The sequence below is a fragment of the Chaetodon auriga genome, chromosome 20 (genome assembly GCF_051107435.1).
Source record: "Chaetodon auriga isolate fChaAug3 chromosome 20, fChaAug3.hap1, whole genome shotgun sequence".
Lineage (NCBI taxonomy): Eukaryota > Metazoa > Chordata > Actinopteri > Chaetodontiformes > Chaetodontidae > Chaetodon > Chaetodon auriga.
In genome coordinates, this window is record NC_135093.1 from 13,523,578 (window position 1) to 13,537,800 (window position 14,223).

Below are 14,223 nucleotides of genomic sequence, written 5' to 3' on the forward strand. Positions count from 1 at the left end.
AGCTCTGCTCTCAAATGAGCCCATATTAATTTAAAAAGATGTGAAACCTCCGATAGAAATATGATGACAATCACAATGACAATTGGTATTAATGTGTTCAGTTTATGCAGTTGGCAGATATTCTGTTCTCAGGGATTGAGACGCACTAGCTGTTTGGAAATTCACCAAGACCTTAAACTCTTAATAGCTACCAGCGAGTTTCAAACTGTAAAGCTGTTACACCATTAAAACCTGAGAAATGTGACATTAGGTTTAGTAAACCAACTGCTAGAAAACATGTAGAACAGGAAAGTCAAAAGCTGTGGCATAAGTTAACATAAACTAAAGATATATTGCACATGCCTGCGTGTCCTTTGTAATAATTATGTATCATTCTGTCTTATTTCTATATGCATTCATTGAGAAATGTGTGCATCTACTAGAGGCATAGGTACATTTTTCAGTTTGCTTTATTCCAGTCGATGAGAGTCTCTGAAAAACCACCTGCTGAGGGAATTCTCACAGTTGCAGGTGGCTTGGCACTTTGCAGCTATTACACACAGGAAATGGAGTGTGGTTAGTTGGCAAAGCTGTAGACTTTTGTTCAGGCAAAATCTTCCTCACAATATCTCTCCACACCACATCTGACCCCTTTTGTATAACCGAAGCGCACTCTGTGATTTGGCGTCGACTCTTCCTGCTGGCTAATGCCATTTTGTTTTGAAAAGCGGTGTTTTCCACAGTTTCACACCACATACGTGTTTATGGCTCCCATGTGCGAAGACATGCTGGAGCTCTGCAGTCACTGCGTCACACTCGCCATAACAGGCAGCACGTGTGGGCCCAAGGCCCGGCCAGAGTGACGTGAGCCTTGTTTCCTCAGGATGGACTACAGTGAGGCCTGCAGCAACCAGAGGGCCAGAGGAACGACAAAAACATCCTCTGCCCCCCCCCCCACGTACCTGCCCCCCTCAGCCTTGTCCCTTTCCACACTCCGATGCTTGTTTTCAGGAAGACCAGGCTTCCTGTGTGATGGAGCGGTGGATGAGAGGAGGAAGAGGGGGATGGGACAGAGAGGAAAAGACGGACACAGAGACAGATAGATAGGGATGGGGTGACAGTCCGGTGCACAAAGTGATTTGGGGGAGTCCGTTGGTTGTTTTCTTGACAGGTACGGGCATCTATAATGGAGTCTGAGAACAGGATTACAGTAACAATCTTCTGCGTAGATAGAAAACTTTAAGCTGCTTCGGGAGGTTTTTGTCTACCTGAGGAAAGTGAGCAAAGCAGACAGGGAGAGGCCTAATGGGCTTAATTAGAGCAAAACAAATGCATTTTGTGCATATACAGAAATCACGCTGGGAGTTTTGGACTTGTGCATCCCTGACATCCTCCTGAAAAACTCTTTTCTTTTGTTGGTGTTGGAATTACTGAACGATGGGACAGTCAGCACAGGGGAGGGACACCAGCAGAGGTAAGTAGTACACGAACAGACGGTAGGTTGCATTTTACACTGAACTGAAAGAACCAGACAGTCTTTGGTATTTGTTTCAGTGTCTGATACATTCTTGATTCGCACTGTCTGTGCATCTGTGACACATAAACAAAGCTTATGTAGAGGGACTTATGACTGAGTGAGCGTATCGACATTCAGTGTGCTGCTCAAGGACACTCTGACAGGATGTGTCATAGATGGATTCACACATTCTGACTTTTATGGGGATTCATTTTGTGAGATTTGGCTTGCAGGGTGCTTTTTTTTCTGCACCATCAGTCATCATACTATCATTAATATCAATAACAAATCATTTATTAACAGTAATAGACAACTAAGACTATGTTGCATCATTATCGCCCAGATACTCACAGTAGAGTCAGTGAATGTGGCTCAGGTAGTTCATCTCTGGCTCCTTCTGTTCACATGTCGAAGTGACTGTGAGCTGAGACACTGAACCCCAAATTGCTCCCAGTGAGCAGAGCAGCGCCTCATCAGAGTTTCACCACCAGCAGTTAGTGTGTGAGACGGGTAAAATGAGGGACATGGTGAAGGAATTAGTCCATCACCAAATGTAGAAATGAATCATTTTCATGAGCAGTTTGTGAAAAACATTTCAACATCAATAGATCCACTCTTATCAGCCCTTCATGAGAAAATGTTTCCTTGATGTTTGCGCTGCCCTTTAACGTTCTCTGTGGAAAGAATAAATATAAAAGACGTTTGGATGTCAGATTTCATACTCTGCAATGCCGTCAGCTGAAACAATTTATCTTGAAATCTGTTTTAACTCGGACGGATGATAATGTCATCAGCACAGACTCAGTGTCGAGCTAGACTAAACCTTTAAGTCCGTCTGTAATGTCTGAGACGAAGAGAGGCACCCTGCTCATCCGTGCACGCATCCCTGAGGAAAGTGGTCGCTCCTCCTCTTTCCTGGGCTCAGTTACTGCCTCGTCTATTTCCATCTGACCAGCTGTGGTGTGGGCATGCCAGTGACACTCTCAAATTCAGCCAAGATACCCCCCCAGACACTCAGCTCCACCCCCCCCCCCCTCCCTCCACTCTCACTAACAGTTTTATCTCACTCCCTTGTTTTGGCACCAGTCTTTCAATCTGGGTGGCTGTCTGTGGCATCCAGTGTGTGTGTGTGTGTGTGTGTGTGTGTGTGTGTGTGTGTGTGTGTGTGTGTGTGTCACTCTCCTTTCCGCTCTCTTTTGACATGAGACACACATGTGTTACTTTGCGTCTGGACATGTATGTATTTTGAGTATGTATGCTGCATGTTATATATGTGTCTTTACATGGACCCCTGCATGTACCCACAGCGTGCATGCTGTAGCCTTTCTGTTCGATAAACAAAAGACCTTGACTTCATATGTAAAAACTGGTCAAATACTGGAAAAATACAATAACTCTTCAAAGTGAAAAGGCCAGTGTTACATCCAGCCTTAAATATGAACATACCAACCAGTGTATTTCCAATCTGGCGTGATTTGGCAAAAAACAGAACTGTTCTTATTTTTCCTCTCAAAACACAACAACCTGGCTTCATCAGGCTCACCTCAGCTCCACAAATTCTCCACTCTTTACCCATTTTTTGACTAACTTGGCGTGAGAGTTTGGCGGAGACAGGTACCGTCAAGATGGCGACAGCCAGAGCCGCTTTTATTGAGCTTCATAATGGCTTTTCAGAGACCTATGGGTGACGTCAGGGAGACTACGTCCATGTCTTATACAGTCTATGATTGCAGCCTTGGTGGAAAGCAGCAATAATCTCTTATGGTCTGGAAATGCAGCCATTTCTGTCTTCTGCGTTCCAGCCACTCTACTTCGTATCTATTCAAGCTGTAACTAAGCGGCAACCCTGATTACAGCTTGGACTTAAATGTGGTTGCTGCTGTGCAACTGGATCAGGGCCTGATGAATACCAGTCATCTTAAGAGACAAGCGATAGCATCAGTGCTGGGACAAGACAGGGTGGATGAGTTTAGGAGAGGGGGGACGCAGGGACTCCCTCAGGCGTCTCTGAGGAGAGGAGGGTAAGGGGTTGCTGCAAAGATAGTTGTGTCAGGGAGAGAGGCTTGATCTGGATTTATAGGTGTGCAGGACGTAGAGTGATAATCGCTTATATGCTAACAAAGCTAAAACCTTCCCCAAATTATATTCTGTGCATGCAACCTTTTCTCCAGATGACAGTTTTGGGATCCTCAGGCCTAAACAAGTCTCCATATTAAAGACAGGGTTTGACATGAAGGCATAGTATCCTGTTTCCTGTTCCTATAATGTGAGGTAGTGTGATATACCCCAGGGCAGCGCATGATTCCCAAATAAAGATATTTATGTATATTCCAACAGGCCCCTGTGCACCTCATCACATTTAAGATTAGCCGCTGAAACAGATCTGCTCTTATCCGATCAGGGTTGTGTATGTGTGTTCATGTGTGCGTATGTATGTGCGCGGGTGCAAATAAGAGCGCTGTCAACGAGCACTCAAGCTCAGCTCCTCCATAAACACTTCAAATGAGTCGAGGAGTCCCACAGCTGCCTCAGCTGTCTGTATGTGAGTGTGTCTGTGCAGGTCGGAGGTCACAGCCTTGCTTTTCAACACTTTTCCCGCCATCTTTTGCCTGCCAGCAGCTCAGAAATTTCGTGTTAAATTCCTCCCCATCTGTGTGTGTGCGTGTGTGTCAGCCGTGTGTTAATTCCATGTCAATGCTGAAATATCCTTTTGCGCTGATTAGCTGCTCCCTTAGCTGTGGTTTGATTACAGGACAGGGTGAGGTAAGTGTTTACATACGTACACAGTCGCAGTCATTGCTCAACCTTTGAAATGGCACAAGTGCAGGAACAGAAATGGGCCCACATGAAGTGACAGACAGGCACAGGCCTCTCACCGCCAGCGTCAGTACCAGACTGATATAATGCGTCAGTGTTAAGGGCCTCTGCCTTTCTTTTTCTTTGCTGCTTATTGTGTGTGATCAGAGAACTGTGCACCTAAAAGCAGAAAATCCAAAGCGAGAAGAAACTTTTCACTTTGATGAAATTACTTTTTTAACATTACTATTGCCATGCTTTTATTTTTAGTTTCACAGTTTGTGTCCTGGTGTGTGAAATCTCAACCATACCACCCTCACTGAGGCAAATGCTACACACTACTGCTGCCTAGTGGTAGAACTCTACAATGACATGAGCTGCGGAAAATGTGTTAACTAACCAAACAGCAACTTTTCTGCTCTTAGCTGTCACGTTGATGACATTGATTCGTTTTTCAGGTCTTGTGAGATACAACTGAAAACTTGATTAACATAGTGTATATACTGTAAAATACTGCATGCCTTACTGAGGCATGCATTCTCTGCTGTGACAGGTTTATCTGCATTTAATGCATTACTTCAAGGTTCTGAACATGTGATCTCAGGGTGTTTTCTTGTTTCAACAAAACGTTTCTGCATTTTGCAGAACTTCACAACTTGTTTTAAATGAATTCATCAATAAAAAATCATGCAAATGAGGGCTTGAAGGTGTGCACAGTTTCGGTTTCATATTCTGATCATCGTGCATGTGCATCTCCCTCTTGTTTATTAATGATTGCAGCATAATGAAGGCAGTGACATTCCTTTTGACACTGCTTAACAACAGCAGAGCTTCTGCTCAGTGTGTTCCCTCTCTTCACAGAGTGAATCTTTCAACAGCGTCTTGTTCTGCCAGGACAGACACACTTTAAGTAAACAAGGTATTTCTTCCTATACGGTGAATGAGAGTAATTAGTGATTGTTCTTATAGCATCAGGAAGCGAGTAAAGATAGACTTACTCCACCTACATTTCCCCCAGCCAACCAAATCATCCCACCCTCCCTCCTCACAAAGCTCTCTCTCTGCCTGTCTCTGTATCTCTATAGCCTTTCATACAAACACACACTCCCCCTCTCTTTACACTCACACTTCTCCCAATATGGTAGTGGCCTTGGCAGCAGTGGTGCTAGTTCAGGCGGGCACTGTTCCCAGGTCTGTACTGGGGAGGAGCAGGTGTACTGCTGTCAACAGAGGCTCATAAATACTCAGCCAGCGATCTGAGATGGATTACACATTTATGTCATCATATTAAAGAAACTCTGTCAGCAAACACCTTAAAGACACTGTAATCTCCTGCGTAAGAGAAAAGTGTACAAAGGTGGCTCACCGCTGTGCGGCAGAAGCTGGTGCTGATCTGCAACAGATCAGTCATTCAATTCACAACCCGATGCAGAGCCGCACCCTTGATTCTATCATGTAATATGTAAAAACTGGAGGAAAGTTCCCGAGTTTACTTGCTTCGGAGCAGTTTCAACAGTGACATATTCACGTCTCTGACTGGATGTTTCATTCTTCCATATTACCCACAGAGCTTTGCAGTGCCATTCCATTGCTCCATATGCTCCTTGAGCATGGTGTATCCCGCATGCTCAGAATAAACTCAATGATCTCCAATTACCCTCCTCTCCTGGATTGTTTGGTGTCACTCGCCGTCTGCCGGATGGATATAATGATTCTGCGCCTGCAGTGTAAAAGGATAGTTCTACAGTTCTTTTGGCATGTACTGTGCATGTTACAACTCAATCGGAGCGGTAAAAAGATCAGTGGAGGAATGATATTCACCGCATTATCCTGCTTAAATAAACTACAGCACATCATAAAACACAACTATTAGGCTGCCCCAACTTCAACCCAGTCAGTCAGAAGGCCTGAAACCAAAGATGCATCCCTCTTTCATCTGACATTTGGATGCAGAAGTTGTCGAGATATCAGATTATGAGCAACTCAGACAGCACACATCAATCATTACTCCAACGTGAAAATAGAAAGTGGAACGGACAGGAACAAGCTCACATTTTGTAGCAGTGAGAAGACTTTCTGCTCAGCGACTGTATCACATCCTCATATGTACTGCTAAGTCCAGTGAAAAAAGAGTTGACTATACTGAAACACTGTACTGTAAGCAGCCAGGGTGCCTTGACTGACCTGATATGGATACTTGGGTGCCGTTTGCTGGGTGACACGATGCCCCGTGGGACTACTGCACGGGGATGAAGTGGAAGGGAGCAGCAAAATGAGGAGAAGGGCAGGAATGCAATGACCTTCCTCATTCTGAATGGAAACACCATCTGTCCACCTCTATGACTCTTTTCACGTTTGCTTCAGTGCCCTTTCTTTCTCTTTCATTTCCCCACTCTTGGGAACCAGAGGTGGACTGAATGGTGGCATTGTCACCTCCTGGGAACAACATCCTGATGCTGTCTGGGTGTGTAAATCAGAACTCCAGCATCAGTGATTTTGTTGCCAGGGGGAGGACTATAGCCGCGGTAACAATAGATGTGAGTGCGTGGAAGAAATTAAATGATGATGATGATGATGATGATGATGATGATGATGATGATGATGAATCATGTCACAGTCCAACTGGCAGAGACAGCAGAAGTATAGGAGCAGGGACAGTAGGGATCGTAGTGGTAAAATATACATAATAATATATGACATATATGATAGTAGTATTTGTGTAGTATGAGTGATATTTTATTTCTATTAGTAAAAATTGTGACAGCTGCATCAGCGATATCAACAGTAGACGTGAAATGTGTACAGAGCAGGCCATATATTTTGTAATCATATTATTATATTATACTTATTGGCCGTTTGTATCTCTAAGCCAAATTTCTAAAGCCTCATTGCCTGATTAGACTCCTTTAGGAGCTCCGCTGCAGTTCCTCTGCCCGTTCTGCTCAAGGTGCCTGATGTTCTACTTTCAACTTCTGGAGGGCGCTCATGTTCACTGTTGCATCCTTTGAGACCATGCACCAAAAACACAGACTTGAGTGTGCCTTTGATAGTTCAAATAAAAACAAGAAACAAACAAAAAAGCAAAGAAAAAAGCAAAATCATCTATTTCAGATCTTAATTTTGATTATCCCAATGATGCATGACAATCAGATAAGACTGTGTTCTTCCATTAGACTGCACTCAAATCAGATGCATTAAAACTAAATGATATTATCATATCAAAGGTGGAGAGGAATGACTGGGAAAAATCACGCATTGTAATACCTAACTTTAGTTTCCACACCAGACAGAGTTAAAGAAATTAAAGAAATGTAATGATGATGAATTAACAAAACAAACAAATCGAGTTAATCTATTCTATCAGTTGCTTCATAGCATATAAACTTCTTTTATCAAAACCTTGTTCGTTCAGTCTGGTAGAGGTCCTTAAAAGACAGATTTAATATTGCTGATGGCAAATAATGCACAACAAACCAGACGAACCCTTCGATTAACTGTGAGTTCACAACCTGGAACAGCTGCCAGTAATCACGCAGGCGTTAGCATGAAGTCTAATGTAAGTATGGTAGAATTATTAAGGATAATATACAGCCTGTGTCACTGTGGCATCCTCTCTGCTCTTCATCACTCAGGCAGCTGTGTTACATTACACCAGATAACTTATTGATCCCCATCTTGCACTCTGCTGCTGCAGGGAGGCCAGCAGCCTCCAGGGAGAGGACTGTATATATGAGCTCTTTGCCCTCTCTCTGTCCTCACATCCTCTCTCATCTCATCCTCTTCATCACCTTCCTTCACTCTTCTTTCATTTCCCCCTTACACCCTCTGATCAACTCCCCTTATTTCATTTCCCCCCTCATTCATTCACTCTCTATCCTGCCTGATCCCCCTCCCCCCCCTCCTCTCTTTTTCTGTGCATCTCTCATCTCCTCTCCCTGTCCCATATGTTTGGCTCTTGTCTTCCGATGTCCTCAATGAGGTTTCTGTCGTTCAGTGAAAGCCAGGGGAATGAGCGGCGCTCACAGGATGCAAGGTAGGAAAAGAAATATGCCGGTGTCATGCATGGTGGATGCCGAGAGGTGAAGCGTGTTGCAACACATTTTGCAGTGTCATGATGCAGCAAGATTTTGAGGCAGTGCAAATCAGCTGATAAGCATGTTTCCTCTCTTTATTCTTGCAGAATTTAAATACTTCAGGGATGGGGCTACACTGGTGATTTCACTGGACTGTTTGAATTGGCTTTCTAAAAGGAGACACAGAGACAAAGGAATCGAGAAAAGGTACTATTTTGACGTTTATCACTGTTTGTCTCTCCTGTGGTGGTGGAACTTAGGGCGTCTGTTTGTGCTCTGGCTGTTTGGAAAAGTTATCATAATCTGCCTTTGCCCTGAGCTCCAGCACCTGTTACACAATGAGGTGTTAATTAACCCGAAACAGGGCAGATTACAAGCTTCACGGCCTAATGCATATGTGTGTGTGTGTGTGTGTGTGTGTTGTCGTGTGTGTGAGACCATACAGTGGTGTGTGTGTGTGTGTGTGTGTGTGTGTGTGTGTGTGTGTGTCCTTTTATATCCTGTACGTCACAGCTGCTGTGAGTCAGCTCCTCTCTTCCTTTCCTGAGTCACTCATCCAGCGGTTGCTTGGTTACTGCAGAGCGGTGAAAGTTTCCTATTGCGTCTTTGTCTCCGTGCATGGATGGGCCCCGATATTTATTCAGGCTCAGGAGTGAGTGGCCAAATAATGCATGCGTTTGTGTGTGTGCACTGTTTCATCCAATGGACAAAGGCTGACAAATCAATTTCAGCACATCCTGTTAACGCACGGTGCAGGGCAGTCTGTGCACTGCGACCGACCTCGTCTTGTTCTTCTTCTCTTGGATTTTGTGAAGCACTTTGTAGCCTTGTTTAGATAAGTGCTGTACAAATGAAATAGTCATTAATGCTAAAGAAAACACTGACACTGAAAATGGAATTAGAGCAACATTATCTTTAGATGAAGTCTGCATATCATCTCTGCCCACACTTTCTGCTTGTTGAACAGGTGGCTCTGTGTTACAGAGCCTATGTCATAACTCCAAAACAGCAAATACACACCATCCATAAGTATGTGCCCATTGCTCAGACAGTCACTTTTAAAAAGTAAGCTCCTGCCAGTGTTGGATGTAATACTTGAAAATACCTGAATACTAAAGAACTCAGCCACAGACACTGTTTACTAGTGGTATGACACTATGTTTCTGTTGATACAGCACGTTGTCCAATGACAATTACCACGTCTGCAGGTGCCATTTAACACTGGGAGCTTATGTCACTATTATACTGGCAGGTAACCACTCCTCAGGTGTAACTGTCACTTACACAGCTGGTAACTAAGCTAGCGAGGCAGAGCAAAGCTAAATGTCAGTTCTCTGCGGCAAACATCCAGCGTAGGCTGTTCGCATACGTTGGATTTTTGGAACTTTTTCAGCAAAGCTACCTGATTCGGCTGAAAATGATACTTTGAGAGCAGCGAGAGTGAAGCAAAACAGTGAAGTTGTGAGTGGAAACTCACGTTAAAGCTCAGTCAAACTGAGAGGAGCTGCAGATCTGTGTATCTGTGTCATTTTCTGAAGGCTCACCACTATCACCGACCCCTTTCACATTGTCATTTAATACACTGCTATTTCAACGAGATTGATTATAGCCAGTGTAGGTTATAGCCACATTATAATTACCATAGTGCTAAAGACATGACTTTAAAGTATAAGGCACAGCATAAATAACAGCAATAATGCAACAGCAGCACAATCATAAATACATATTCCCACCTTCAGTTTTCCTTGTTTTTCTGACAGTGTGGCTGGTAAAATCCAATTTGGATTGTAATGGATGTAAGAAAATCAGACAGGTTGTAACCCAGCAAATAGTTTTGCCACATTATCTTTTTAGTGGCTAAACAGAAAATTAGCACACTGGAAATGCCAGTAATAATCCCTTAAGTAGCTGAAATCTTGTGTGTGCCCTGTCAGAAATCTTCTGTCTGTGTTTCCTGTTGTCAGTAATTAACTCGGTGAGTAGCAGACATTCTGACTTGGAAGGTAGGAAATGCACAGGGTTCATTATAACATCAATGATGGCCAAGTAAGCCATGACAGCGCTGTTGTCCAAATGGTTTGATTCTCCTTTTTAAGTGTCATGCGAAATTCTCAATGAGCCGATGTGAATCCTTCCCACAGGGATGAGGAGCTCCAGTTGCTGATCCCCTCAGGTCAGATGATCCAGGCTGTGGAGGAGCTGCAGCCGATCACCTGCTTCTGCATTGTTGATCAGAGAGGAAGCGCAGCCCCTCGGTTATGGAGAAACAGCAACCGCAGATCAAGCTTGGTAACACGTCCGCCGTCCTTCTCTGTCCGCCCTCGACTTTCATACGAGCCCATACATCATTCAGCGCTCTCGCCTTCAGCTTCTTTTGCCTCAGACTGCCCAAAGGAGGCCCCATGGACGAGACTCATCTTAAATATGCAGGACATTTTCAGTTTCATCAGAAAGGATTTAAACTTTGTGACCCAGCAGGACACTGTTGCAAAGAATCAACATAACAGGTTTATCATTTTCTGTGATGAGGACATACCGCTGCAACTTTTTGGTGACATTTGCTACACTGAGGATAGCAGGACATCTATAGAGGACACTGGTTGGCATATCGCTGATAACAACGTGTTAAGTGATTTGAAAAACTGGCCCCACGATCCCAACAACAACAACAACTCTAAGGGGATTCAACATGAACTGGTTAGCAGAGACAATTTGAACACGCGCAACCTTAAAAGTCTTCTGAAATCCTGTCAAATCTGCGATGCATCAGGAGTTTTATCTGGGAGGGACAAGGATGTAAAAAAGAGGAAGAGTGTGTCCTTTGACGATGATGTCATGGTCTACCTGTTTGATCAGGTACTGTCCTCCTGTTGTCTGTTAAACTACAGTTTGGTGGGTTTTGGGCTTTGTTTCCCACTGGTGATATAAAGGCTAACACATAGTGATCATTCACTACACTTCCTTTGTACTACAGGAGCGTCCCACCTTGGAGCTGCACTCTGGGCCCTGCACATCTCTGCCAAGCAGCTTGTCCTGCAACCTGCCAGATGTCACAATAGAAGGCAGTGGTACTATTTTGAAGGACTCTAACAGTGATTTTGTGCGATTTACCCCATTAACTCCATATTGTGTATATCTGACAACTATCGTTACCAGTTGCTTTAAAAATGTAGATTTAATTTAAGATGAGCTCATAAAAATTGCTGCATTGTTGTAGGTTACACTACCCAATAGTGAACTCCACCTCAGCCAGCTTCGACAGCAAAATGCTGCTTAGACATTCATTCATCAGTTATAATAATGTAATGATATGTGATGATAATGTAATATTTTCTGTTAGTGTTATTTTCATAGTTTTGAATGCAGGAATTTACTTGTAACAGAGTATTTTCACGGTGTGTACTGCAGCGTTTATTGAAGCGCATATGGCCATTTTCCAAAAATTATCATGTGCATAACTTTCATTTCCTCCTCCCAACAAATTGGTTTCAGTTTTGTGTCAGTATGTTGTGCTGAATTGAGCAACTACTTTCAATATTTTGATGTAAGTGTTGCTGAAACAGGATGCTATTCATCAGCAGTTACTATTTAAAAAGAAAGACTGACTGAAGGATTGAATCTGTGGTAATACTGGTTGGAAATATGTGTATAGTTGATCCTAGTGCAGCTTGAACACGCAGAAAAGAGACATGGCTTTGGAGGAGAAACATATATTTTACAAAAGATGATCATTTATATATAAATGAGATGATAATTTGACACTCAACCTAAAACTTGGGAGTTTTGTGGGAAAGTCGTTTTTCATTTGATCATGGCACCGATCAAACTGACAGGACAATGTAACCAGACCAGGGCGGGACACCGCAAGAGTTAGTTCACTTCAATGTTTGTATGTCTTGCTAAATCCAGCCCCTGCAGGCTGTTGACACTTGGTTGTCCCTAACTGTGTGTTTGGTTGGTTTCTCCTGCAGGCTTGGAGTGGGAGGACGACTTCTCAGCTTTGGAGAAGAGCTGCCATCTTCAGTGCGTCAGACAGTCTCGGCACCACACCCTTTCCCTGCCAGTGCAGAGCTGCTCTGCTCTGTCCAGGCGTCTCTTTCTGTCCCAAACCTGTCTGTTCCTCACCCATGTCACGGAGTCAGACCTTGAACTGTGAGATACAGGGTTAGTGGCATGCACAAGCATACACATATATTGAGTTGCGGGTGCTGATTTTGTATGGCACAGCGGTTGCCACCTTTCTATCACATCATCTGCCTCCAGCCAAAGGGCATCTCACTGTCACCATGGCCTAATGTGACATCCACACTTGTTTTTCTTTCAGACAGCCAGCCTTGGCCTAATGGAAAAACTGACTAATCGTCCAGATCTTGTCCTCCTCGCCTCAAACTCGTCTCCCCACCTCCCTCCTCTTTTATGATGAGTCAGGGATTTTAATGGATTTGTTTTTTTCTCTCTCTCTCTCTGCTCCAAATGGATTCAAAGCACCTGTCGCTCATGACGTCACGGCCACGCAGGACTGTGTGACAGTGCATTCCGCTTTCACAGTTGTTGGTATGACACGATCACTGTGATAAACAGCCGGTTGCATAACAGCACTGGGGCCTTTCCAGCTGCAAACCTCTTTGGACGCTGCTTTTCATGCCAGGTTGTGTCCTTGGACCTGAGCTGTGAAACATAAATGTTGTCCATTCCAATTTACATGAGTTCAATAAATTGTCGTGTCTGTCTGAAATCCTGGTTTATCTTTAAACTGTCGCATTCAGCAAATTCTGGGTTAGTCTTGGAATACAGGAGTATGTTTATACAGTTTGTTTTCCTCAAACAGAGCATGCTTATGGAAGCCCTGTTTGCTTGCCTCGTTACTGAAGTGTATTCAGCTCGGAATTAATCAGCGGCTGTGACTAAATAAACAATGTAAGCCTTAGGGGCCAATGGAGGCAGAAACTGAACAAACTAAAAGTAATAGATAATGTTTCCACAGAGCCGGCATCAGCGAGGTTTGGTTGATTAGATACAGTGTACCTGAGGAGGGAAGGAAACCTGGCAAGACCAGTCTTAGTGTTCACACACACACACACACACAGACACACACACACACACACACGCCGTTCAAGGACACCAACAGCTAAAAGTGTTTGCCTCTAAGAGCTGGGAGCTTCACACCTGGACGTTATTGTTGTTGTTGCATGTAAATGTTGCTAATAGCCAAATTATTCTGCTGTTCTTTGTCTTCATGCGTAAAAAAAATCCTGGGTAATGCCCATGTCGGCTACCATAAAGCTAAGCTAACGTGACAATTAGCCTTAAAACTGTTGCATTACAAAGGAAAGCGTCACAATTATTCGGTCATACTGTCTATTTTGGTTGAAACTAAGCAACAAAAATATGAATTCATGAACATTTCCCCTCATTAAGTCACTAAATACTTTCTGTTGCTACATCTTCTTGTTAAGCACAGCTTGCTAGCTGCTAGCTTACTCGTAGCCGTTCCTCACTGTGCCTCCTAAACTTCATGGTTTTGATGTGAAAAAGTTCTAAGTTAACTTACATCTCATTTAAGGAACATGTTTTAAACTTCGCAAGTTTAATGGTAAAAGTGATGTAAAAACACACAGGAAGAACGTTAGCCACAATTAGCATAAAAACCATTTTAACTGTTCAAATGCACATCTGAAACTTTTAGAAAGAGAAGACAAAGGCAGAATATCAACAAATAAAAATCGAGCGATAGATGCAGAAAGCAGCACTGTGAGCCTGTAACAGTTACATGTGTGGTCATTCATTACATGTCACTGCTGTGACACCACCCTATCTCCACCCTATCTCCACCCCACAGTGTCACAGGAAGAACGGCCA

At 43.6% G+C, this 14,223-nt stretch overlaps 1 protein-coding gene across 4 annotated transcripts; it reads left to right on the forward strand.

The window, feature by feature from the left end:
* Positions 1–8,048: 8,048 nt before the first annotated feature.
* On the forward strand, positions 8,049–13,096 carry LOC143339223 (uncharacterized). Of its 4 annotated transcripts, none has more exons than XM_076760335.1 (6): positions 8,049–8,324; positions 8,472–8,571; positions 10,506–11,220; positions 11,339–11,432; positions 12,336–12,528; positions 12,689–13,096. In XM_076760335.1, the coding sequence occupies exons 1-5, from the start codon at positions 8,300–8,302 to the stop codon at positions 12,518–12,520; spliced, it is 1,119 nt and encodes a 372-aa protein (XP_076616450.1). In that variant the 5' UTR covers positions 8,049–8,299; the 3' UTR covers positions 12,521–12,528; positions 12,689–13,096. The 4 variants fall into 4 exon arrangements, with proteins under 4 accessions (XP_076616450.1, XP_076616449.1, XP_076616452.1 ...); XM_076760337.1 differs by having other exon boundaries at positions 8,186–8,324; positions 11,339–11,429; XM_076760334.1 differs by having other exon boundaries at positions 12,336–13,096.
* The last annotated feature ends 1,127 nt before the right edge of the window (positions 13,097–14,223 follow it).